This window comes from Trachemys scripta, chromosome 17, assembly GCF_013100865.1.
Source record: "Trachemys scripta elegans isolate TJP31775 chromosome 17, CAS_Tse_1.0, whole genome shotgun sequence".
NCBI lineage: Eukaryota > Metazoa > Chordata > Testudines > Emydidae > Trachemys > Trachemys scripta.
In genome coordinates this window covers 23311233-23337319 of record NC_048314.1, presented here as the reverse complement: position 1 = coordinate 23337319, position 26087 = coordinate 23311233, and the positions used below count along the sequence as shown (strand labels likewise).

Sequence of the window (26087 nt, the reverse complement as noted above, 5' to 3'; positions counted from 1 at the left end):
AAAGACAAAATACCTGCATTACCTTAAATAATCTAGAGAAATGTATTTCAAAAAGTATCTTGAGTCAAAAAGTAGCAAATCAATGTATGTATTTTCCATATTTGTATAGTTTTCATTATATTTTTGATCTGTTACTCTCAAGTCTCTTTCATATTTAAAAAATGAACTACACACCTATCATGCAAGATGTAAAGAAGTATGTTCAACTAGTTCAAATTAGATATACAGTAAAAATACACTTCCAAAGAAATATCATTTCCATTTTTGTTCATGTTTTTAACAGAATTTCAGACTAGTACATCAAATGTGGAACTGTACAAGTATGTGAAGAAACATTAGGATTGCAGTAGTAAAAAAATGTACAGCATTCAAAACCAACAAGCTCTAAACAACTGAACAATACCACAGGATTGAAACAATCATGGGGACAACATAGGTCATTGGAGACAGTGAGTGAATCCGAATGTCCCTACATAAAGGCCCTATATAGAATATTGTATCTTACTTATATGCAAAATCCCTGATTTGATTAAACCAGACAATTGATTTAATTGTCTGTTTTAGGTTTTAGATAATAGAAACACGAGATTATTCCCCTCCATAAATCTCAGTTATTGAAAAGGCAATATTGAGAACTGATTTCGAAGATGTGGATTCAGGTAGTTAAAACAAAAGATCAAAACAAGAAAATACCAACAACAACCAGCACCTCTCTTCAAATTCTCAACAGCTACGTTTTGCTGCATTACTATTGAATTTAATAGTAAGTTTTTGAAAACCATTTTGTTTACATAGGAATACATAGGTTTTTATTTATGGCCTGTATCCATTTCATATTGGACCAACATTGCCTTTTAAATCAAGAAAAGATCCAACTAAACCATTTAACAAAAATAAAATTCCCAAGGTAATTGACAATAAACAAAACACCACATACAGCAGAATATCTGTGTATGAACACCCTTTTCAAAAGGTAGAAGCATACTCTTTAACAATCCACTAACCAATATTATTTCCTTTTTAGACATCGTTGCTATGGGGTATCTAGTAAAGTTTGCTAACTCAACCTGCAGGGTTTTTTTTAAAACATGTATTTGTAACTGTGTACAAATGTAATGAATATGTTAAACTGTTTGTTTTTTAGAGATGGGAATACAACCCCCTTCACAAATCTTATCCAATCATGATTTCCTATGGGGACTTTCTTGTTTCTCAGATTATTCATCTTTATTTACCAGAACTGAAGAGCAAGAAAGGTTAATAAATATCTTAAATACGTCAGGGTGCCAGGCTCACAGTCCTTGTGCACCCAGATCTCTCACTGACCTCAATGGGAATTTGGCATGCACAAGATCTGCAAGCTTTCAGCTGAGAAAGCTTTATAAATATAGCATTTTAAAAACCAAAACACTGTTTGCACAGAGCCTGGCCTAATGAATCATCTTCAGTACACTGAGAGGAGCAAAGAACACGAATCTTAGCACCTATCTTGCTGCTAGTTCGGAATAATCTTTTGCTGATTTCAATCCTATGGGAGCAACAGAGCAGTTTTTACTAAGTCAGCCACATACAACCTAACACATCTGACTGAAAAACCTTGCAACAAGATTGAAAAGAAACAACCTTATATATGGTACATACAGCTCAAAGTCTGCATTAAATAAACCATTGGGAAAATAGCATACAGCATTCTAACTCAAATGTAAACCTTGCTGAGGTATACTTATTTTTTCCTTAAAGAATGAAAGACTAGCTTTCAAAAAAAGGGAGAAAGAGCTCACAGCACAAATGATACTCAGATCTCACAACTGGAGAAGGAATTAAATTAAATTGAACAGATCCATTATGGTTTAAGGAATAGCCATTTTTATCAGTATCCATAACAATATATTCTTACCTGCTTTTTTATACCTTCAAACCATTAAAAAAGGCCATATATGTTTGTGAAACATAGTTTTGTCTCAATGTTATCTGCCAATGTTTTAAATTAATCTAACAAATACTTTTTCTTTGTTTCTAGGGGACAACATTACCCAGTGTCTGTCTCAGAAATAGGTTGATCATGGCCACACTGCTTTTAAATGCCTGGCTTGCCCTCTCCACAAAATAGGACAGACACCTTTGGTTGCATAAAAGCAATATTTCTTTCCTTTTCAATGTTAACTGAAGTTAAATTGAGTTTCAGCAACAAAATTAAGCAGTATGTTTGTGTAAATTTTAATGTTCAATAACAATTTTTAGTTTCAACTAAGAATTATTTATTTCTCTATAACGAAAATATCTAGACCCTGTTATACAAATTGGATTTTTCACCCATATATTTAGGAATCAGGAGGCAGATGTGTATTGTATTTAGAGTTTACTCTAAGCAGATACTGTATTTGATGTGCAATTTTCTATTCAATTTAAATACAGTCAGCCTACCTGCACTGTGAAATTAATGCTAAATGTAACTGCAGCTGTTACCAAGTAGTTTCCACAAGTGGTTTTATTACTGGTTAGATTTTACAAATTCTGATATTCAAACAGACTTTCACCTTAAAATTCTAAAACAACAAAGCAACCAATAAAGGGCATAGGACTATTCAAAGTAACAAACTCTTGTAACATTTTTGCCCTTGTTATAAATATACAGAGAGAAAAAGAGAAAAATGGACATGTAATCCAAAGTACGTAGATAAAACAGTATATAAGGCACATGGCAGTCTTTGAAAATTACAGAAGCTTTAGCCAACTTAAATTAATTGCTGTTTCCCTTACTCAGTCCACAAAACTGTACAGTTACACAAATGTTGTGTTGCAGATAGATCTTCCAAGTTATTCCTCAGTCCATAATCTGTAATATCAGAACAATACATTTCCTTCTGTTTTCAGGAGAGATCCTAAGTGTGGTTAGTCAGTTGCTCAAAGCCTCTATTAAAATACTCTTGGAATTCAACTAAGAATAATTTCTTTTTTAAAGAAATTATTGAGAAAGAGTCATCAGAAAAGATTTGTGAGAGTTGTCTGTGAAGGACTTTGAGATTCATGAACCTCAAGACTTCCGGGTACTGACGTCAAGACAGATGTCACAGTAGGCATGGTAGGATTAGTCAAGTCTGTTAAGGTAGTGGGAGTGCTGGATGGACTCATGGAGGCATTGGATATTTCTGAGGCGGGTCCTGACGGGGTTCCTGCTTGGAGTGTGGAATCTGAAGTCTTATCCACCCCTGTGTTTTCTTGACGTAAGAGGTTCCGTCTGAATTTGGCTCGGGCGTTTTGAAACCAAACCTGAAATATTTTAATATAATAGGGTAGCATTTAAAAAACAGCATTTTTTTAGAAAAGCAAAAGACACAAATTCAATACAGCCTCAATTGGGTGTATTCTTGTATTGACTGCATGTAGGTGGAACAGCTCACTTTGCTACAGTAACTCCACAGGTTGTGTCCAGTTGTGTGAAGTGTTCTCTGCTTAGCATGTAAAGCATTTCTGTCTGCCTTTCCCACATTTCTCTAAGTAAACAGAGTTTGCACTGGGATATGAAGAGATGTGGGGATGAAGGAGAGGAATCTTGCTCTCCAGGCAATGAAGAAAACAGTCTTAGGGCTTCAGTAGCCGCTGTGGTTCATGCAACTACCCCCAGCTCCTGAGAAGTATTTGTCAGGATGGGGGCGGAACTGACGAGACCATGTGTATAATCTTAGATCCACCAGCCCCAGCCATTTTTTGGTCCATCCCTCCTCCCATCATGCACTGCAAAGGATATAGATCCTATGCATGGCATCCTGCTCTTCCCCTCTCCCTAAACAGCTCCTCTACAGCTCTAGAGGTAGCAGAACTTTCCCCGCTCTCTAAAAGATTTGACACTCTTTCTCCAGAAAGCCTTAAATAATAATAATAAAATAATATAAGAGATATACCTATTTCATAGAACTGGAAGGGACCTCAGAAGGTCATGGAGTCCAGCCCCCTGCCTTCACTAGCAGGACCAAGTACTGATTTTGCCCCAGATCCCTAAGGGGCCCCCTCAAGGATTGAACTCACAACCATGGGTTTAAGCAGGCCAATGCTCAAACCACTGAGCTATAGCTATATAAAGGGCTCGGTGACCTTTTGGGGTCCCTTCCAGTTCTATGAGATAGGTGTATCTCCACGAAAGCTTATGCTCTAATAAATTTGTTAGTCTCTAAGGTGCCACAAGTACTCCTGTTCTTCTTTTTGCGGATACAGACTAAAACGGCTGCTACTCTGAAATCTCCATATATTATTATTAAGCCTTCCTCTCTCCTCCCCACCCTCACCCCAAAAGTGTTTTGGCTTCACTCCCCACCCCAGCCACTCTGTAGAATGCCTTCTCATACTTGTTATGAAGGTATACAAAACAATTTGTATTGTACTAAAACATAATTTTAGAAGTAACAAAATCAGTGTGCAAAAAGTATATTTATCTGTATGTAACTAGAACTATATTTATCTCCTGTATTGTCTAGCTATTATCTCGCTGTCTATGACTGAGAGACAAAAGCGGCAAAGTTAATCTCCTAAGGCTAAATTGCCAAGGCTTCTCTCCGAAGGTAATGGTGCCTGTCCCATGCCTATAGGGCTAGTTTTAAAATAAAATACTCTGCTAGTTTATCTCAAATTAAATATCAGTAAAAATATATTAAACCCCAAGAATATTTCTATCAAATCCAGATACAGAGACGTATCTCTATTAAATTTCAAAATGGCATTAAAAGTCCTGTGCTCACGCTGATGCAGGCAGATACCGACCTTTTAATACCAGACACTCAGACGTTACAGGGATAATATATCCCCTGGCTCTGATCTTACAAAGTGAAGCCCGACTATTTACGTATCATTGGGTCTCAAGTCATTGTGTTGTATCACCTTTAACTGACCCAGTCCTGCTCTCACTGAGCTCATGCTGACTTATTTCAGTGTGAGCAGCATCAGTCCCTGTCAGTCTAGGTGCCGAAGGCCTTATCGTTCTTTCTACAGGAAGTCCCACAGAAGGGGGCTAAGCGAGAGAAGATATCAGTGAGGGTCTCCTATCACAACTTTCTGCCAGATGGTCTGTTGTGGAAGAGGGGGTGTGCAGAGCCCAAGGGACCAGAAAGAAGACAGAGCCATCCACACAGAAATCTTGTGTGTCCCCCCAACTCCCTAACAGTATGGTCCTGCTGCAACTTGGGCAGCCCTGGGAATTCCCTTTGAGTGGGATCCCCACCACACAGAGGAGGAGAGTGAGGTGTAAAGATAACACAGTCCTGGGACGATGCATGTGCCCCAGTCTTCCCACTCTCTCCCCTGGCCAGTCTATTTCCCACTTATGGATCCCCAGAACCAAACACCCTCTGTGGGGCCCAGGGAAAGAGGGGATGCTGTTGCAGACCCTCCTTTCTTTGGGGAAAGATGGGGAAATCCATGTGAAGAAGGGTTTAGGTATGCACTCCAAGGAGTGGAGTTAAGGACAGATGGGCAGCTTGAACATAAAAAATTCCCTTTATCCTCATGTGCAACTCCTACTAATGTCTTCTAGAGTGGTACACATAGACCAAGGGTAATATATGCAGGGCCTCCCAGAGGATTCAGGGGGCCTGGGGCAAAGCAATTTTGGGGGCCCCTTCCATAAAAAAAAGTTGAAATACTATAGAATACTATATTCTCGTGGGAGCCCCTGCGTGGCCCGGGGCCTGGGGAAAATTGCCCCACTTGCCCCCCTCCGCCCCCCCGGGCAGCCCTGAGTATATGTCCATTTGTGTCCTTGCTTGTGCAGCTTAGTGTTTTTAATAGTTTATGTTGGCATTCCCCTTGTTTAAAGGGACACTGTCAAGTAGTTTAGGCTCCATGCATAGGTTTGTTATATTACAATCAGAAAAAAAAACTATCCCAAAAATTAATATTAGCACTAACTTTTTTAGGGTTCTTTAAAGATGTCAGATGTATTAACAATGGAAAGTGGGTTTTGGCTTAAACCTTCCCCTGCAATGTCTGCCATTCCTGGGTCCTGATTCTGCAATCAGATCCATGTAGGCAGAGCTGTGAGGCTCTGTAAAGAATGCAAGGGTCTGTCTGCGTGGTTCCAGCTGAAGAACCAGGAACCATGTGTGCAAAGAATAAAGGTGAAACAGATTAATCTATTTTGATTATTCAAGCTGAGAGTATGTAAAAAACAGCCATCAGAAATGATGAAAAGTACATTGGGAATTTTGAAATCCGTTTTTTTTTTCATTTTAAATAATATAAATTATTTGTAGTACAAGTATGGGAATTTTTATTTTCAAATATATATAATCTGACAATGTCCCTTTAACAGCAGGAAAAAAGGGTAATAAAAAGTTTAAAGAATTGCCCATTGTTGTCAAGGCTGAATAACTCAATCATTTATTAATGAAAATAAAATAAAACAGCCAAAGTCACCATTTCACTAGTTCCAATCATGTGCACATCCCGCCCTGACTTCATCCTGATATTTGCAAGAAACATACTTGCACATAGGGAAGAGGGGCAAGCCCCACATGCTAGCAAAATTTCAGTTTCTAAACATGAAGCAATTTGCTGGTTAAAACAAATTATAAAATTTCCAAAGACATTAGAACAACTTTGATCTCCCACGCTACTCCCAAAGCCCAATGGATCCTTAACTGCGATGCTGCTAAAAACCCCCACTATGGTGTCTCTAAATGTCTAATTTTGTATATAAGTTAGTGATTTGGAAGAGAGAGAGGGTCAAGCCTCTTAGTTTGTATGTATTTCCCTCCATCTTCCAAAGTCATTAAACACTCGTAACCAAATCCTACCTTCAGCTGCCCATGCAGCTATCTGTGAATGCTACCAATGGGAGCTGCACACACATGGAAAGATTTTGACAGGGTGCATTTTCCTTTTAATATGACTCATTCCTATTAGCATTATGGGTAAAATATACCCCAACATCTTATAGGTGTTGTCTAAAAACAGGGATAATTCCTAACTCCCTCCCGCTCCAGGGTGTTGCAGGGTTAACTGGTTAATACTTGTAATGTGCTTTAGGGATGCACAATGACAAGTATTAATATTGCTACTTAAAAAGCTTCTAGATATTGACTGTACTGAGATTCTGAAAAATATTTAGCCTTGTGTCAGAAAAGAATAGCCTAAAACAGCTACCCGCAACACATTGTATACGAGTCTGCAGTGTAGACTTACGATGTGAAATATTTTCAGCCAACGTTTTTACTCAAGGGAATTGAGAGAAGCAAAACTATTGTTTGTGTGAGCTGTTGGTAATATGGGCCTGCCTTGCAGTATGTGTCATCATTTATATCTCTGCAGATAGGATGTAAAAGGCTACAAAATCAGAATTCTCCACTCAGCACAGCGGTGGTACTGTTTTAAGCCCACTTTGCAGGTTCAGGCCCTATACCAATAATAGTGCTACATTAACACAAGGAAACAATAACACAACTGTACATAATAGTTCCAGAAGGGCTCATCTCACATCAGTTAGATAATTAGGAATCTGGTCTTCAGTATTTAGGAATAAATAAATAAATAAAATCACAACAGTGTGGGAAATATTTAATGTCTTTTTGTTCAAATGCATCATTAAAGGTCTGAACTACATAAACCAAAACTACCACTGAAAAACAGAATCAGCTGTAAGTCAATGACTAATAATACTAGATTTGAGTTAATGGTATTGAATAGCTATGGATGGACAGCTAGGCAGGATTGTCTAGTGGTTGGGGCACTAGGCTAGGGCTAAGGAGACCTACGTTTAAGTTGCTGTTTTCCACAGACTTCCTTGAACAAGTCACTTAGCCTCTCTGTGTACATTTCCATATCACTTTCTTTGTCATATAATCTTGACAGTGTGTTAAAGAGATCCTGAATATTACGGGCAAAATCCTGTTCTTGCCTGGGGGAGCAGCATAGAATAGGGTTACTTGCTGCTCCTCGGAATAGCATGCATTCTAAGCTATTGGGAAGAGAGGAGGTAGCTGGACAGACCTCTACCAAGCAGATTACATCTCCTTGAGACTATAGATGGAATGGGCCAGCTCATTTGCCAGTCCTCCTATAGCACTCTTTTGTCTCTATGAAGGATCTTACCCTGCTACTTGCAGGGAGGAAAGAATCCTTTTCTATCTTCTCCCCCACCCCTTCTGCACTATGCAACAAAGGGCAGAATCTAGGCCCTAAAAAGGAACATTTTGTGCCATTTATCAGAATTTCCTCCCGAGAGCCCCCTTTCCTCATATCACCTGCAGAAGGTGTTAGATGCAAAGAGCTGTGGGGGTTTTCTCCCTCTTTTTCTTTGCTGGGGAAAGAACCTAAAGGAAAGTTGTTGAATTTCAATCAACTCATTCACATGCTCTCACTGGCTGACATGCATTAGGTATGTGAATGGACTTGTAGATCAAAAGGTTAAAAAATAAATAAAAACAAACAGAAATAGCGGAAATTTATGGAAAAAAAGTTGAACATAATTCTGATTTAGATACTTCTGGGAAATAGTCTGTGCATTGCCAAACTGCATCAGGAACAATCATTTAGAGAGTAGTATATACACGTTCCCCTGCCCACTACTGCTGGCCATGGATGACTGATGACTCACTACAGACTTAGCCAAGCTCAAAGTCAGGTCTTCCAAGTGTGACATCATAGATGCTGAAGAATCTGGCCAAATATTCCACTCGTCGATCAGCATACCCACCCCTAATATGTATTCATGGGACTGATGTCCATACAGTAAAAGGATTATGGCCAACTTCTGGTACACTGGAAACTACACTATATATGCTTAGGACGCTCACCAGTTTCATTACAAGTGTCACAAGGCTTAGAGACAGCTGTTTCTCTGTTCATCAACTGTAGGCAAGCTTATATAGAGTTTCTATTAAAAATTATGTATAAAGAAAGAGAAAGATGTTGAAGGCAAAAACATTGTCCTTGGCCAAATCAGCACAGACCTACTCTTGCAGAAAAGAAGGTAAGTTTACAGACATGCCTGGCAATAACACAAGCAATGTTTGGAATTTAATACTACTGGAACATGTCCATGTATGGCTGAGAGTCCATGTGTCTTCAGTACAAAAGACAGATGAAATCTAATGTTGCATGGCTTAGCTCAGTAGTATTAGTGAATGGCTTTGAGTTCAATAAATGACACGGACTGGATATCAAACTTTTCAATTTAAAAGAATTCATGAACAGCACTGTGCCAGGAGCCAACAAGCATGACGAGACTTCCCCAGCAAGGAGCCACCTTGCAATTACTGTAAGTGAACTTTCAAGTTTGAAAATCATCTCCATGGCCACAGAAATCTAGCTTGCTTCCTCTCACTGATCAGTTAAAGTGCACATTGGACACAGAGGCTCTAAAACCCTGATCTATGCAAGCCAAAAAGAAAGTGTTTTCATGGCCCACATTAATTTATAACTTGGAAGGGTGGATTAGGGCAATTCCACCATAGGCAGAAGAGGCCATAAGCATGGCTGTAGTAGGCAAAGTGTCACTCTGAATCACTTTTTGGAAACAGTACTCTATTATTTCCCGTGGTCCTACAGGTCCAATCCTCTCCTCCTTATTGTGCACCTCCCACAGTGCTGCAGGCAAAGCAAACCAGATATACCACTGTGGGAGCAAGATGACTGATTCTCCAATAACTTTAGCAAGCTCATAAAGAAGCTGAATGGAACTGCAGGGGGCTGGACAGGATGAAAAGAAGGGAAAACATTCAGCACCCAGAAATGTCAGTGTTTAAGTGTGTAAGACAGGGGTAGAAGGAATAGAGCAAGAGCAAAGAACCAATGATAGAGGGATGTTGAAGTGGGGGCAGTCACAGAGTAAGAGGGTTGGAGAGGGAGAACTAGGGTATAAGAGGGAAGGAAGGAATGGGAAGAATAAAGTGGGGTGGGGGAATGAAGGGCAGAGTATGAGTAGAGAAAAGAAAGTTGAGGGCTGAATGCTAAGACTGATGCAGCTGGGATGGGACGAGAGAACAGAAAGATGGTGAGAGAGAGAGAGACAGTAATGGCATATGTGACTCATGTTGCTTGATGCACTATAGGAAGGCACTCAGAGAGCTCTGTGATAGGTGAAGTTCAAGGAATAGAGAGGAGATGATTAAAGTGAATCAAAGTGTGGGGAAAAAGAAGAAGAGAGAAAAGGAAAAGAGAAGCCGGAGAAACAGGAAGAAAACGGAAGAGAGGAAGTGGCAGAAGGAACATGGAAACATGCAGAAAATCCTTTCTTGCACAAGCAATAGCTCTTGTCAGGCACATATGGGAGCAGCTGCTGCAAGAGGCACCGATTCAGGCATTAATAAGTGTAGGGACTAGCAGGGTAGGTATCTGTCCCACTGCGCTGAGGTAGGGCCATAAAAACAAACAATGTCAAACAGCAGGAAAGATGTGCAAGAGAAGGAGTCACAGGAATTTTGTTATTACAGTTTTTTCCAGAGGAACCCCAACCTCCGCTCCTTTTTCTCTCTATCCATCTATCACCACAAGATCTAGGTTTACTCCAGCAAATTTATCTTTTCTCTTAGCATTGCTACCTCCACCCATCCCTCATTTCACTGTGAACTTGCCACGGTGCTAGTGTTTCCCCATAGTTCCCTGTCAGATTTTGTCACTGTACCCCATTTGGTTCCTAGAAAGTCTCCAACCCATTTCCCCACAAACCCCACTCAGGCTCTTGTTTACACTATTTCAAGAGGAGGGTCTAGCACACCTGAATTCCCAAATTTACCTCTGGCTAAAAAGTCATTTTGGATAAGAGCCCAGCAAATCCAATTTGGTGTAGCACAGAGTATAGATTTAGATGGAGCTGAAGGATCCAACATTCCCATCTTTTGCTTCCCATAAAAATTCAGAGGGAACAAGTGCCTTTGGGCCAAGAAAAATCCAGCATGTAATGGAAAAATGTCTTTAAAAATGCCTTCACCCTTGGTTCTAAATTACAAAACTATGAATGAGAAATTAACGTGTGGTTTAATCTTTGAAAAATCTATCTATTATTCACTTCAGCTACAAAGCCAAGATGTCCGATCTGTCCTGACTGACAAAATAGATCAATATTTCTGTTTAATTTCTTATGCAATTATTCATTCAGAGTGACTTCTAAACTTCTATACTGTTATTTACCTAGAAAAGGAATATGACAGCTAAAATCATTCACCTCTCCTTAAAAGCATACTGCAGGAAAAATGCCTGACAGATGTAACTAACTGTTTGATAAAAATAAGCAAGACACCTAATTTACACAACTGTGCTCTAAAAATTAGAACCCAAGATATATTCCTCTGCTAGGCTGTAAAGAAATGGCTTTTCTCGTACTCTCTGGCATTACTTTACGTGTTACAGGGGGTACCAACAAATAAGAAAAATTTGGACATTAGCAATATGTGGAGGTATTATCCACAGTGTTTCAACTGAGGCTTGTCAAACATGAGATCGATATTTTATTTACTGCTAGAGACAGAAGTCTTTGCTCTTCTTACCTGAAGAACTCTTTTGGTTAGGCCAGTTTTCTGAGCTAGCTGTTTCAAGTCCTTGGCATCAGGATTGTGGTTAATAGCAAAATAAGACTTCATTGTCCGCAGCTGGTGGTGTTTGAATGATGTCCTCATGCGCTTTGTTTTTTGATTACTGGGGTATTGCTGGTCTCTATCCAGGTGGTCACCATCGTTTTCATTGCAACTTAAAGCTAAAGACAACAAGAAGGAAACGGTTGTGTAAATCCATCACTCTGTGACCAACATTGTTTGCAAATCATCTGAGTGCAGCGATTAAAAGAACATACTATGGCATGTATTGTAATGATAGAAACCCTACTTGCCTTCCCCTCCATTCCTGCATCTTTCTATTCTTCCCTTACAATAACTAGTCTGCAAGAATCCTCACCTGCATCTTTACTGCTTTTAAAATGTCAGGTCTCTTTCCTTTTTTCTTTTCTCCATCTCCACACATCCATTCCATGACTTTCTGTCTGTAGGACAGTAGCTGTCCTCAACTCTGTAAAGTGTTTTAATGCACTTTGTATCACCATAAATTGCATCGTACTGTACACAGAAAGCTCCTAAATAGAGTCCACTTAAATCTTGATGGAACAGACTAGTTAAAATTATAATTATTTCCTCCATCAAACTAAACCCTGTAGAATACAAGAGAGACCTATTAAATAAAACACTATTAAAGGAGTAAAGTTTGTGTACCAGACAGAAAATTACAACTATAATTTGACTGGTTAAAGAAATAAGCCTATTAAAATATGTCAGTAGTGTGCCAAATCAAAAATATACATTTTAAAAACTATTCTCTGTATATTTATATTTCATTAAAAACAAATTCTCTTTAAAAATAGTGGTTCAAAGATCAATTTTCCATGTATCCATTTGAGATAATTTAACAAGACTGCCCGATAGATCTGAAAAAATCAGTAACAAGTCTTGCAAAGAATGTTTAGGAGTAAAGGAACATTACAATAATTACCAAATAGTACTAAAAGTTGCACGCCAAGCGAAATATTCTCATAAGCCAAAGGTATTATTTTGATTTTATACATGCATACAGTAAACCACAAAAAATCCTCTTAAAATAACATTAAGGATCAAGACTAAACCCACGAGAAAATTCAGTGATACGTCTAGAAATCTGTTCTGACATTTTGTCATTAATTTAGCCCTCTGTGCTCAGGTATCCGCAACCCCCCTTTTCAGTTTTTTTAAAAAGTTTTGTGTTAAAAAGGGGAAAAATCCCTGTAATCTTCATTTTACACTCTCCCTTGATAATTATTCATCCACTCTACCAAAAGGGCTAAAAAAAAAAAAAAAAACGGATAAATATGTATCTTGGGAGCTGTAAAATGTGAATTATTGATCCAGCTGTCCAAACATCTACACACAGGTTTTTAAAATAGTCCATCATTACTGATCCAATACAATGTAATGTAACAGATAGGTATGGCCTTATTTCAAATACAGATTATTTATCCAATTGGAGCTGTTCAGCTCCATAGAATAAATATGAACTTTAAAAATCAGGTGTGGAAACGAATTTAACAAAATGTTCATAATATGCATGTGTGTCTTTTATACCAATAATAATAAATATATTCAAACATTATAGAAAGCAATTAGTCAGCATATATAGTGGTTGCTTTGCAAAATTCAGCATTTCAGAGACTTTTTAAAGGCCAGGACACATTATGGAGTAAGGCCTGAAACATTTCAGTTTGAAAAACAAAGGCATGTAAGTCTCACAAACATGTAAAAAGCATCCGAAACCGCAAAACTTCTCTCACCGTTTTTTAGACTCCTATAATTTAAATAACTAGCCATAGATCTATATCTATATATATAAATCCTTTCCAGGCTAGCCTCATGCCAAGTTTCAGCAATGAGGGGCATTTTTTCTGCTGAGTTTTAAACTTGGTTTTCTCATGGAAAAACTGACAGCACCTGAATTTGAGGGGGAAAAGGAGACACAAAAGGGGACAGCAGAATGCTGCATTTATTAAGCTGAATGGAAAACTTCAGAATCTTCTTCTGGCTTGGTTGGTTACTAAAGTCTGGTTGCCAAACATGTAGTCACCCTATGTACTTCAGTCTCCCTCATAGTTACATTCTCCTCCTCAAATAATGCTAGGAAGAAGATTATCTAAAACTATATTGCTCAGGGAAATTGGTGCTATGAAAAAGAGGTAAGATAATACATTATTTATTATTGTTGTTTAAAGATATTCACTCAGAATTGTAGAAATTCACTCATAGAAATTAGAGATGGAAAAGACCCATGAGCATCATCCTAAATCTTTTCTAATCCTCCCAGAGGTGACAAGTCAGTGATTGATGACGAAAAACATCGAATTATTTTCTGAAGAACCAAAGCCTGCTTTCCTTTCATTGCAAATATATATAACTTGTTTCTTATAATTTACTTCCCTACCTCTTCTCCCTACTCATCCAGTCCTCAAATAAAATAAAAACAAAAATGTCCCATTTGAGGCCTGCAGAACTATTGTCTCCTCTTAAAAAAGGAACTGCCACAACAGAATTTCTAAGTGCATAGGGGTGGTTGCTGCGCACTCTTGTTATGCCAGCTGGATGGATACCCCTCTCAAGCTTAGCCTGAGATAAAGATTTCTGATTAGTGCCAGTAGCCATTCACATTGGGGTGTGGTACTTAGGATTGTATTATTATACGTGACTCTCCCAGAATCTGGATTCCCTCCCAGGGTGTGGGTCAAAAGATACTCAGTGGGCAGAAGGGAATTTTCATGGGGATGGGGAGAGCAGGGGGTCTCCTATAGAATACCTCAGTGCAAAGAAATAATCCTGTAGATGCTCCCTATGTACCCCCTCTCCTTTTCAGACACTTTTGCTCCTGTTCTTTGTGTGCCATCCCTGTGTATCTCACAGAGGATCTGTTAGACAATCCAAATTCCAGGTTTCCTCTCAACTGCAGGCTGAGGGCTTTCTGCCATGAGACAAGTTCCGAAATGGAATTCAGTGAAATGCCAGTCAAATGGGAAAGCTTAAATGAATGAGACTAGTGCTTGGTTCCCACTTCGGGGATCAAAGAAACCCAGATGGGCACTGAGTCCCGTTTTAGCACACTGAGTCCAAGCTATCCACTGTGCCCTCCCTCCCAGAGTCTCCACCAGCCACCGAACCACATTCATGCTGGCCATCATATCCCCCTCCCTATGGATCTCTGGCTGGCCACTCTGAGTAATGACTAGTCCTACACTCCCCCCATTAAAAACACTGTACAAAAATCAGCTCAGGCAGTATCACCAGCAATTTGAGCCTGACAAACTATGCCAAAAACATTGGAATTTGGTGCTAAGGAACAGAATGTACTCCACATATTAATGCAGCAAAGTGCCTGGTGAAAGGATGACAGGGAACAAAGAAATAAGGTATTGTTATTATAAACTATGTTTGAGAAGAAAACACAGAAAGATCTTTCTTATGCCAACCTGGTCCTTGGATCCTACCAGCTGGGGTTCAAAACAAACCTTGCACTAATGTTCAATGTGCTGCTGGATGCAAGGGGCAGAAGCACTTCCTTTGGGGAAATTTGATCTTTATTTTATGTTTGACATGTTAAATCACCAAAAGGAAAACGCAAACCAAAGCTTGATGTCAAGAGAATGATGCGATAAGAGACATATGGTGGAGACATCAGCTCTCCACTCCCAGTGGCTCAGTGACCGGCACCTTTTCCCACCTGGAAGAACAGGAAGGGAGAGCAGCACTGTTTGTTGTTTGAGGTAGGTCTGTGAAAGGGTTTTGTATCCTTGTGGGAGGTAAAAAGATGAGAATCCTTCACTGGCTCATATCACCTGGGATATAGAGTGGGTTGGATCTCCCTCTGAACAAGGGGGGGGGACGACTCTTGGGTCCTTAATAGCAAGTGGAACAAAAAGGGGGATTTTGGTACAAAAAGGGGGATTCTGTGCTCGGCAGGAGGAATCTGGGGCACCTAGAACAGGGAGTGTGTCCCCCTCCCCAGGTCACACCTGTGGGGTTTCAGAGTCGGGGACCCAGGAGCTTCCTCCTCAGCCTTGACATCTCAAGCAGCGCTTTGGGGAATACAGGAGATAGGGGATGTCCTGGGGGCGGGGGAGATGACAGAGAGTGGAGCTCCCTTTTTATCCCTACCGCAACCTTCCAGCTAGAAAGAAAGCTCAGGGCTCTGTCTGGGTCACATTCCCTCACAGTCTCGCTTGGCGAAACAATCCCAGGATCCCTCCCTAGACCTCAGAAGCAGAACTGTGAACAAGACTGTGGCAGAGGCAAGGGCAGGGACGGGATCTTATCCCTCCTCCTACCAGAACCAAAGGGCACCTCGTGCGGTCTCGGTGCAAACCCCAGTGAATTGCAACCTGTGTGACTCCTCTAGGGGGAGAAAGAGGCTCAAGATCGGAGTAGCTGCCGGACTGGCTGTATGTCGGGGGAAAGAGAGGGAGGAGCGGAGGGGACAGGCCTAAAATGGGGGGAGAGGAGAGAACAAAGGGGTCCTGAGGAGGGCGCAGAAGGGCCAGGACTACGGGGGGAAGGTTTCTATGGGGAGTAGAGAGGGGCCAGGCCTGCAAGAAGAGGGGGTGAGGGGTAGATCAGGGTCCCCGGTACGTGTGTGCCCGGGGTGCCCCAGCGGGGAGGAAGGGGGGATCTGAGCCCCCTCTGGGGGCTGCGGCGGGGGTGTCCGGGCCAGCCTCCTGGAGAGGCTGGCTCGGGAAGGTTTTTTCCTCTCAATTAAGCCAATTGAATGAAGCTAGATTGCTGGTGCGAGCGCTCAGTAAGTCCCTGCGCTGGTGATTAACCCCGCCAGCCTCTCCCCAAGTCCAGCGCCAGGGCCAGGCTGGGGCTGCCAGAGCCGGGGTCATGGGCTGGAGGCAAAGCAGAGTCCCTGCAGCGTCTCCCCTCCCCTTCCAGCGCTGACCTCCCTCTGTCCCCATCTGTCCCCTCCCACCCAGACCCAGACCCAGACCCGGCCCCGGCCCCCGCACATGCAGCCCCGTCCGCCCAGCCTGCCCCAGGCCCCTGGTAGCAGCGCAGGGGCTGGTTCGCTCTTCGCTGGGGCCACATTTGGTTTGGTCCCGTTCACTCCCAAGAGGCCTCCCTGGGAAATAGGCGCAGTTCAGCGGGAGCCGGGCGCGCAAGCCGCGCCCTTGCTCTCCAGGGGGCGCGCAGCAGGTCCCCAGCCCCCCAGGCTCCCAGTCCCTTTGGGGTCCCGGGGGAGAGTCCTCATCCGTAGCTGTAATCTCCCGTTGGAGGGGCCCGCTTCAGGGATCGTGTCCCAGGTGCTCGCCCCAGCAAAGCAGGCTCCCCAAAGTTGTACCGGCAGTTACGTATTTGACAGACTTTTTTCGTACTAAATACTTAAAAAAAAACAAAAAACCAAGCCACACCTGAAAGTACGAAGCCCATCGGCCGGGGAGGAGAGTGTGATTTTTCTCACTAACCTCCTGGAAAACATTCGCGCTTGAGAATCTCCATTTTGTCTGGCTTTGTAATTTCAGTGGCAAGGAGAAATCTTTCTTTGATTTGTCATTTGTTGTTTGATTTTTGTGCAGAGGCAAGAAAAGCGATGGGAGAAATTAGAATAAAAGAGATCGAACAAATTATTCAAAAACTTTACCTGCTTTTTATTGTATTTGTTTGGTGGTTTATTTGTCTTTCCTGTGAAACTTTTGGCTGATACCAGAGAGCGAGCCTGCGCCAGAGACACTCCTGACTCCCCCGAACCTTGCTGGGGATGGGGGGGGGACGGGACAGGGGGCAGGGAGGTAGGAGCAAAAGACTCTTTCGTTGCTGCCTGGATTCACCAGACCCCCTCGCAAGCTCTAGATTTATTCTTTCAACGCTTGTTCGATAGTGAAAGGAAATAAACGAACTCGAGCGCTGCAGAAGTCCAACCAAAGCGAATCTAGGGATAACAGTTACTGCTTTAACCTAGCTCAAAAGCCTTTTCCGTTCTACATTACTAACAAAACAAACAGAAAAGAAAAAGAAAAAAACTTTTTCACAAGTGCACACCTTTCTCGGGACTAGCTGTCCTCTCCCATTGTTTCCCCAACCCGAGAGTTATGTCTGCGCTGTATATTTAACCACCCTCCTATTGACAGACTTTATATCCTCCAGAGTCCAGCTAGTAAAGGAAGAAAATAGTTCTTAATGTGGGTCTTTGCTCTTCGCAAAGATTGTGCATTTTATCAGTCTGTGGGGCCCTCGGTATGCACGGTACATCTATCATTTCTAGGGATATTTTAGTGTCTTCGCGTTAAAGGGAGACTAGATATGAATGAATAAAATATTCCAGGCTGTGGGAGGTTCGGGGTCCAATTCACAAAGGGAGTATTTTATTCAGAATTCTTTACAGGTGCTCCTGTGTTCAGCAGGCTTTCAGCCATTGATTTACTGACCCAAAAACCCTCTCAAACTCCATTCCAACAAGTGAAAGAAAAAAAAGTATGATCATAGAAGCAACTCTTACACAAAAAGAAGAAGAAGAAGAAAGGGGGAAAAATCTTTTTGAAGTTCCGGCTTCCTTCTAAGCTATTTTCCACTTGTCAGGCTCTATCCACATCTAAAATCCCTCAACCATTCCACCCCACTGCAAACTGGGTCTTGTTTGAGTGGGAAAAAAGAGTCAATCCAATTTATGCTACAGATGAAAAAACTGCCGTTTAGTAAATAATTTATTTCTAAACTACGGTCAGGTTTTAGGTGTCCCTCCCCTCCCCTCCCCTCCCCAAATTCATGTGTGTGGTTTTAATTTTTAGAAGAATACGATGTATTATACACAAACCCCAATTGACAACAAAAAGAAAGAGGGGATGGCAAATATTGTTTATTTCTAGTGCATCTCTCAAAGTGGGAAGCAGTCACACACACACGTTAAAACATGTTTTCTTTTAAAACTTACTAAGTGTACACTTTGCAATCCGTTACTGTTTTATTTTAAATCAAAGGACAAAATGAGTAGATTTCCAGAACTTCCTTTATAATCACTTCAGTTAAGAGATTTTGTTTTAATCATAAAAAGGTTTAGCAAAAGAAGATAAAACCTTCCCAGGGAAGGTTGTTTAATCTGCAGTTTCACAGTCAAAGCAGAAATAAAAAAAAGGAGAGTAATTATTTTGAAAAGGAATTAAAAATAATTGCAAATAAACGTTCTGAGTTTAAGAAGCCAAGGAGCTATAATGTTTTTTCAGGCTGCGCACCTATCCAGGACAGATGCTGATGGTTCGGTTTACTGGTCCTTTGAATCTGAACATCTGCCCTGCATAGGGAGACAGCGGAAGGACAATCCTCCTAAAAGGATACAATTTTAAACGTGAAACTCGTGTTTTCTATATATTTTAAAGCTCGGAGTGAATCTGAGGAAAACGTCATATACACCTTTCAAAGCATAGAAGAACTTTTCCTTCCCAAATCTCTCCAATGGCACTCCCATTGACTTGCGTACATTTTCCAAATTAGACAGCAATCGAATTCCAGGTGGCAAACGGTTCCTGAAACCTGTTTTCCAGTTAGTTAAATTTGCGCCTTTCCTCCTCGTTATTTTTAGGCCAAACAAGTAATTTTTGCACATCCATCCCCATTGTTCCCATCCAAGTTGCGCGCAAAAGAGGCGCAGCCTTAGCCGCATCCTCCGTTCCTCCTGCCCCCGACTTTCAAAGAGCGCTCAGTCTACAGGGCTGGGAGATCACTAGCAGATGAGGAGATTTTCACAAAGCCATACACTGCGCTGCAGTTTTTCTTGATTATTTTTTTCTATTTTTTCTACTATTGAGTAGTAGAAAGTAAAGCGCTGCCCAGAGCAGCATATTCCAGAGATTTACGAGAGAGGGAATTTGCACCAAACAGCAGCAAACTGTACGTTTGCCTGAGGGCCCCATCCCCCCAAAAAGTTCAAGGCAAAACTGCACCACACCCCCACCCCCAGGTCATGTACGAACGTCATACCAGACAGAATTACACTCTGCCAAGGAGGGCTGAAGGACTCAAGGAGCTGTGAAAAAGGGGCAGCACTACTGAAAAAAACCGGCAAATGCTGACTCTTCTTCAGGGTCTCCCCCTGTTTTACAAACATTTGCTGGACTCTTGATCTAAGAGTTTACAGAGATTTGTGTCTAGAGAAAACCTTGTTCCCAACACATCTGCTGGAAACACTTCTAATAGAACGGAGATCTAAATCTTTTCCTCTGCACAAACCCTTTTCTATCTCTTCTTGGATCCACACAAACAGGAAGATAAAAATAATTCTAACATTTCTGTTATATACAGGCTACACATGATACATTAGAAGAAGAGTAAAGGAAAGAAATAATTTTCTTTGATAGGATGGGCAGCCAATTGGAATTCCTGTGCCTGCAAAATTACAACACTGAGGTGAAGGGAAACAATCTGGGATATTAGCTATTGAAATGTAAAGAACTGGAGAGCCATGGGTTTTTGCAAAGACACAAGCTTGTCCCGGGACCCAGGTCTGTTCCTGCGACCCCTTGTCCTTACTGCTGATCTCAAATTTGGAGTAGGGGGGTTGTAACTTGAGGCTAGTGCATGGTTAGAATAGTGATTTTTTTTTAGTTTTTTGACTTTTATAATTCACAGTTGATGAACAAAACTCCAGTCAAACTGGTCATCGGGCAAACAGTCCAGGGCTTGCCTGCAAATACCTGCTTTCTAAAGACAATTCCGCAGACCACCAGACTGCGCTATGCATGTGCCCAAACATAAAAACGCTGTACCCCCACGCCAGAGTTCCAGCACAGCCCCATCTCCCTTCCAGTTCAGTTCCCGGTGAAATCACCACGTTGTTGGGTTTGGTTTGGTTTTTTACTCTCCTCTTTACCAAAGTCTTTGGTGCAAAAGCTCAAAAGTGGCAGAATAATTCACCCACCAGCAGCCTTTAAGAACTAACTACTAAAAGAAATTCACAGCTCTCTGAAGTGCTAATTTACAATCTCTGGTTTCCAGATTTTATTTCAAGCTACACCCGTTCCCTTTTCCCCCGCCCCCAACCAGATGACCTTGCTTCAAAACATTTTATTTCCAACTGAAGTGAAAAATGCTAACATATCAGCTTCCGTAATTGCAGTTTGACAGCACTTGATCTCAATAATTATGCTGCAGCTAAACTATGATTAAGAGTTTAAGCTAAAATAAAGAGAACCTCCCCCCCCCAGGGGAACAGAAACAAACCATCAGCATTATTCTTGGCGGGGAGGGGTCTCTTACCTGCATTGTAAGCTGCCAAATCTGCCCCAGGCCCTGGGCTCTTCCTTTTCCTGGGTCTCCCCTTCTGGACAGTCCCCACGCCGTTGTAATAAGGCAGTCCCAAAGTATTGGCAGAGCCCGCTCCCAGTGCTGGGCCCTTCCCAGCGGCTACATCCGAGTGATTGAAATGCACCTGGTACTCCCCCTGGATGAGAGTCTCGAAGTGGAGGCGGCAGTACACCAGATTGTCCTTCATGCCAAAGTGGTCGCCGGTGGTCAGCATCTTGTTGCAAGTGGTGCAAGTAAAGCAGTTTAAGTGATATACCAAATCCCTGGCCCTCATGACCATTTCGGAAGCGGAGATCCCCAAGTGACACCTCGCACATCTCTGCACCGAAAACCTCCTGCAGAACAGAACCGCGACAGGAAACAAATGAGAACCGCATTTCCCCTTTTTATCGCGCATCTCCTCCCCATCCCCCTTCTGCAATTCGCCGGTAAAAGCTTAAAGATGTTTCTCTTCTCCGGCCAGAAGGCTTTATTCAGAGCAGGCTGGGCTCCAGACCGCGATCCCTGGATGAGCAAGGACCGGGGAACAAGGCAGTAAAGTTTGCAAAGTGGCCTTTGTCTTCCAGTGCTCTAAACTCTTAAGAGATTCAAGCCGTGGAAAGCCGTAAAACCAGCTATGGTCCTGCCAGACCAGTCCGAGGGGAGATACCCCTGCCAGGGTCCCTGGCTCATGAGGTTTGCAGGGCATCCAGTTCTGCTTCCCATCTAGCAACAACATTATTTTACACTCAACCTGCCACCCCGCCTCACTTCTGCAACTCCAATGCAGCGAAATCCCCCCTCAGGGCCATGGGACAGCAGCGAAACTTGTCTGCTGTGGTTGCTCGGGAGATCCGAGACAGCAGGAAGGGACTGGGTCTGACCTTCAGCTTGGGTGCCAGGGGAGAAATTCGGCATTTTCCAGCTCAAATCGCCGGGCACCATCACAGCCTTTTCATTGAAACCCAGAGTACTGAATGGAGAACTATCCTAACGAATAACATTTCTCGCTCTTCTGTGAGTTATCCCCAGAGCCTGCCACTCCATCCATCCTAGCTGGCGACGGCTGCTGAGACCCCCTCTCCAGGCTGGCTCCCTGCATCTGGGGCGCCAATCCATACACAGTTTACCGGGTGTGTGTGTGTGTGTGCCTGTGTGTATTTAAAGTAATACTGGAGGCGCGTTAATTAACTATCATTATTACTATTTTTTTAATACTATTTGCCAAGGGCTGAGAAGAAAGCGAAGTTGTATTTCTCCTTAGTTGGTTCGTTTTACTTCAAAGAGTGCAGGAAACCGAGGGGGGGGCACGTGTTCCAAGCCTGGGTGGGGTTCGTGCCCCGATATTGGCCCATTCCCCCCAAAGACTGCAGCCTGTCCTGCCTACCTCATTATCCCCCCTCTGGATGGAGACGCTTAGGGAGCCCATACCCTGCCCCGCAGGGAGGGTCTGCCCAGTACCCCCCTTATGCAGTGTGCAGTGGGGTTGGATTTGTTCTGTGGGTGGGTGGGTCTCAGAGCCCTCCCCCGCTCCCTGCACTGGGGGAGGGGCAGTCCGTACCTGTAATAATCCTCCTTGCAGTAGATGCTCCCGTCCTTGCTGAAGCAGGTGAGCTCGGACTCCAGGTTGAGTTTACATTCACAGCACTTCAGGCAGCGCATGTGCCACTGTTTATCCACTGCCAGGAGGTAATAACGGTCGGAGATCTTTCCCCCGCAGCCGGCGCACAGGGCAGCCCGGTCACTGCTGATGGAAGGCATGGTCTGCTGGGGGAAAACAATTACAGACAGTTAGTGACAGAGGGAGAAACCCTCCTGCACCACTAACCAACCCCCCTTCCCCTTCCTCCCCCAAGCCCAGTTACCATCAGGGCTGGGCTTCTCCTCTTCCACTCCAGGGGGCTTAACTGAGAGACCAGAGAAAAGGGAGCTCCGAGGACTCCAGCCTCTGCCATCCTGACCTGCTTCTCCTGCCCTGGGAAAGGGAAGTTTCCTTAAGATTTCCAAGGCTTAAAATATCTGCCCCTATCCTAAGCGAAGGGACGTTGTTGTTGGCAGAGGGGATAGGATGCGAGAAGGACATATTACAGGGTGAGGGGGAAGGCCATCCGGGTTAAATCTAATAAATGGTATATATGAACTGGATCGGCCAGTCCCAGAGCAAACAAAAACCATGCTGCTCTGCAAACAAACAAGTCATAATAATCATACAGCAGGCATATCGCAGACAGTTAATTTGAGATATCTATATCTGAATATCTATATAGTGGAGACACGGAGAGTGACTGTATAGGAAAGGCTATGTTTGTGTGTGTGTATATATATATATAAAAAAATCCGGGTAAATTACAGATCCTGGCAGTTATAGAGTTATAGAAAGAGCTCTCTGTAAATTGATTCCAAACAAAATGTATTCCAGCCCAAAGCACTAAACAGATGAGTCAATAAAACTGCGGAGGAGATGAACATTACTAAATTCAAAGCGTAGAATGCTTTGTCAAGAATACTACATAGTCTGAAATGTGCAATCAAGAAAACGGGGAAAATCCGCAGCAGAGCATTTTAGGTTATGCCGGGATAAAGTTGGAAGCAATAAACTAAATGTAACCCCTATATAATTTAATAGTTTAGTGTCAGATCACAACCCAATCGAAAGTTCCTTTAAAAAAAATCTAATCAACTTCAACTAACTAGTGAGAAAATAATGGTGGAAACCATTTAAACCAAAAGGAAAACATCCTCATTTGTTTTATCCTGGATCTTAAAATAATATTCACGTGGAAAGATAAAATGCGAAGCATTATTTATGGCAGACCTTGCAGCTGGCTTTTGTACATTTCCCTCTTCGTTTGCTTTTAACATGGCACCTAAAACTCCCTATATATTTACTTATTGTGGGAAAAAAATAGATCTGACGGATACAATTTTTTTACCCATCCAGCACCTTAAACTGGTGCGCAATGCAAAAATAAAGAAGACAGCTAAAAGAGGAACAAGAGAATAGAGGGATAATGAAGGGAATGTCTTAAAATATACTAGAACTATCCAGTAGCCCAACTACACTTGTACAAGCCACATAAATCCTTTGCGAATAGCCCAAATGCCTATATTTCAATGAATCCACTCTCAGAATTTAGATTTAAATGAAAGTATAGCAATGTATGGTATGCTGTCCACACAGCTCCACTGTTTATGTCTTTAAAGAGTTAACCGAACCCTGATTAGTGATCGTTTTATAAGCAAAAGCAGCTTCCTGTAAATACAGTTTAAATAAAACACTGTTTTTCTGCTTTGTTCTTCCAGTGACATGAATATTTGGGGACCCAAGAACGGTGCTTAAGAAGTTAATAGTCTAAGCCCCTGTTTATAATATTTTACTTACACACACACACACACACACACACACACACACACACACACACACGGTGGCTTACATATATAAATGTCATAACAATTATGCCAAGAGAGATCAGTTGTCTAATTCAAACACTGTTTACCTGCGGGGAAAAAAGAAATCAAACTTTTCAAAAGAAAACTAAAAATATTTAGAGCATAAACCAGGTACGAAGGCTCTCTTTTATAGCCGTCATTTCAGCCTTAAACATACTAATTGGCAGTTATTTTCTACACAATGCTGACAAAAATAATACAACATGGAAAAACTTAAAAACAAATTCGGAAGGTTTTTTCGTGCACATGGCCATATCAGCTCTATAGGAAGAGGCATATTTGACCTAAATACGGATCTTTTTGCCTAGCAAGAGTTATCATTCCTATTTAATAAAAAAAGTAGGAGATACACAAATGTTGAAGGAATTGAAAATCTCTTCGCTTGATTTTAAATTAGCTTAAGACATTTAGAAGGAATACATTATTTTCTTCAGAAGTATCTATTCAACTCCATAAACGTAATACATAAATATTATAAATCACCAGATACAAAATGAGCCCTAGCAAAATATTTTAAAAGGAAAAAATTGTGTCTTCGTTCGTAACCTTTGAAATTCGTCTTCTCTTTTTGTCGCATTGTAGCGAGAACAGATTATATTTGTTATTAGTAGTAGTAGTGGTAGTAATAATAAGAATGGATTATAACATTGCAACTAGACGCGCAGTAGTGACTGCCTCAGTGTATTCATCCCATGTGGAAAAAAAACAGAAATCCTTTGGTGTTTGTGTTTTTCATTTTGCAGACAGGATGCTGTCCCTTCTCCCTAAATCTGGCTACACCAAAACGTTAACTACATAAAAGAGCATGTCGCCCTCTTCCCAAAAAACTTTAGGAGAAGGCCAGACAGGCTGTGGGCAGGGGAGGAGGAGGAATTCCTGGGCTCTTCCAAAAGGCTGCTGCTGCTTTATTCCTGTTCTCGCAAGGGCCGTGCCTTTCAGCTCATCCGTCCGTTCCTATTATTGTTATTATTACTCATTATTATCAGGTACATGCATAGCCCCTAGATTTTATTTCGCAGATTTTAGGTGCGTTTATGCTTATTTTTTTTGTTCCTATTAGGCGTCTTAGTTATGATTTTTGCCTACGTTTCCCCCTGTTTATTCTCGTTAAGGGAAAGCGTTGTTACCGTTATGGGTTCGCTATTTTTAGGGGGTCGAGGGGGTATGTCGCCCGCTCTCTCGCCTCCTACCGTTTCGGTCTCTCCCCTGTCTATAGCCGAGCTGATGGTTGGCGCTTCGCTCTTGGCTCTCCGGTCCATCTCATCGATGACCCCGTGCATCTCAGAGCCGGCCAGGCTGTGGAAAAGCATCGCGGAGGAAGCGGAGGAGGAGGAGGCCCCGAGTTGCGGCTGCAGCTGACAGCTGTCGGGGTCCCTGCAGGAGCCCAGCACTTGCATTAACCGGAGCCCTCCCCCATGCATCTAGCCCGGCCGCCCCGTCTCTCGCCGGGCTCCGGACGCGCCCGGCAGCGCAGCTCTCCGGAGCTCAGCGCAGGCTCCGATCCGCGGGTTTCAGTGGGGCGAGGGGGCAGGGGAGGTTGCGGGGAGGGGGGCAGGAGGGCTGCTGGTGTCGCAGGCTTCAGGGCTTGGATCTAGTCAGTTGCGTGGCCCCGTCACGTCCCTCTAGGAGGCTTCTTCAGAGCAGGGCTCATCGCCCTCGGAGCAGTCCCAGGCACTCCGCCCCGGCCCAGCTGGCAGGAGGCTGGGCGGGCTGGGGGGGGGGGGTTAATAGACAAAAATTAAGCCATCTTCTGTGCAAAATAAACTGGAAAACAACGGCAGCCCCCTACATGGCCCCGTGCGAAGCCGCCGAGGAGAAAGCCGGGAGCAGGGCAGGGGGGCAGCGGCGGGAGGGGAGCTGGGGCAGATGCCAGCGCTGGGCACT

General features: G+C 42.6%; 1 protein-coding gene across 3 annotated transcripts; it reads right to left on the bottom strand.

Annotated features, from left to right (window-relative positions):
* Nucleotides 1-68: 68 nt before the first annotated feature.
* On the bottom strand, nt 69-26087 carry LHX2 (LIM homeobox 2). 3 transcript variants are annotated; one of them, XM_034751974.1, is made up of 5 exons: nt 25394-26087; nt 22315-22520; nt 20727-21109; nt 11475-11680; nt 69-3270 (listed from the first exon to the last, which is right to left on the bottom strand). In XM_034751974.1, the coding sequence occupies exons 1-5, from the start codon at nt 25622-25624 to the stop codon at nt 2983-2985; spliced, it is 1314 nt and encodes a 437-aa protein (XP_034607865.1). In that variant the 5' UTR covers nt 25625-26087; the 3' UTR covers nt 69-2982. The 3 variants fall into 3 exon arrangements, with proteins under 3 accessions (XP_034607865.1, XP_034607866.1, XP_034607867.1); XM_034751975.1 differs by having other exon boundaries at nt 22315-22517; XM_034751976.1 differs by lacking the exon at nt 25394-26087 and adding an exon at nt 22619-22814.

What these genes read in the sequence shown, in the direction of transcription:
- LHX2 (XM_034751974.1), bottom strand. Translation starts at nt 25,624, where the DNA reads ATGCATGGGGGAGGGCTCCGGTTAATGCAAGTGCTGGGCTCCTGCAGG. An exon ending in ACAGGGGAGAGACCGAAACG is followed by an intron (nt 22,521 to 25,393) that starts GTAGGAGGCGAG and finishes GTTTTCCCCCAG; the next exon opens with CAGACCATGCCTTCCATCAG. An exon ending in TGCAAGGAGGATTATTACAG is followed by an intron (nt 21,110 to 22,314) that starts GTACGGACTGCC and finishes TCTGTTCTGCAG; the next exon opens with GAGGTTTTCGGTGCAGAGAT.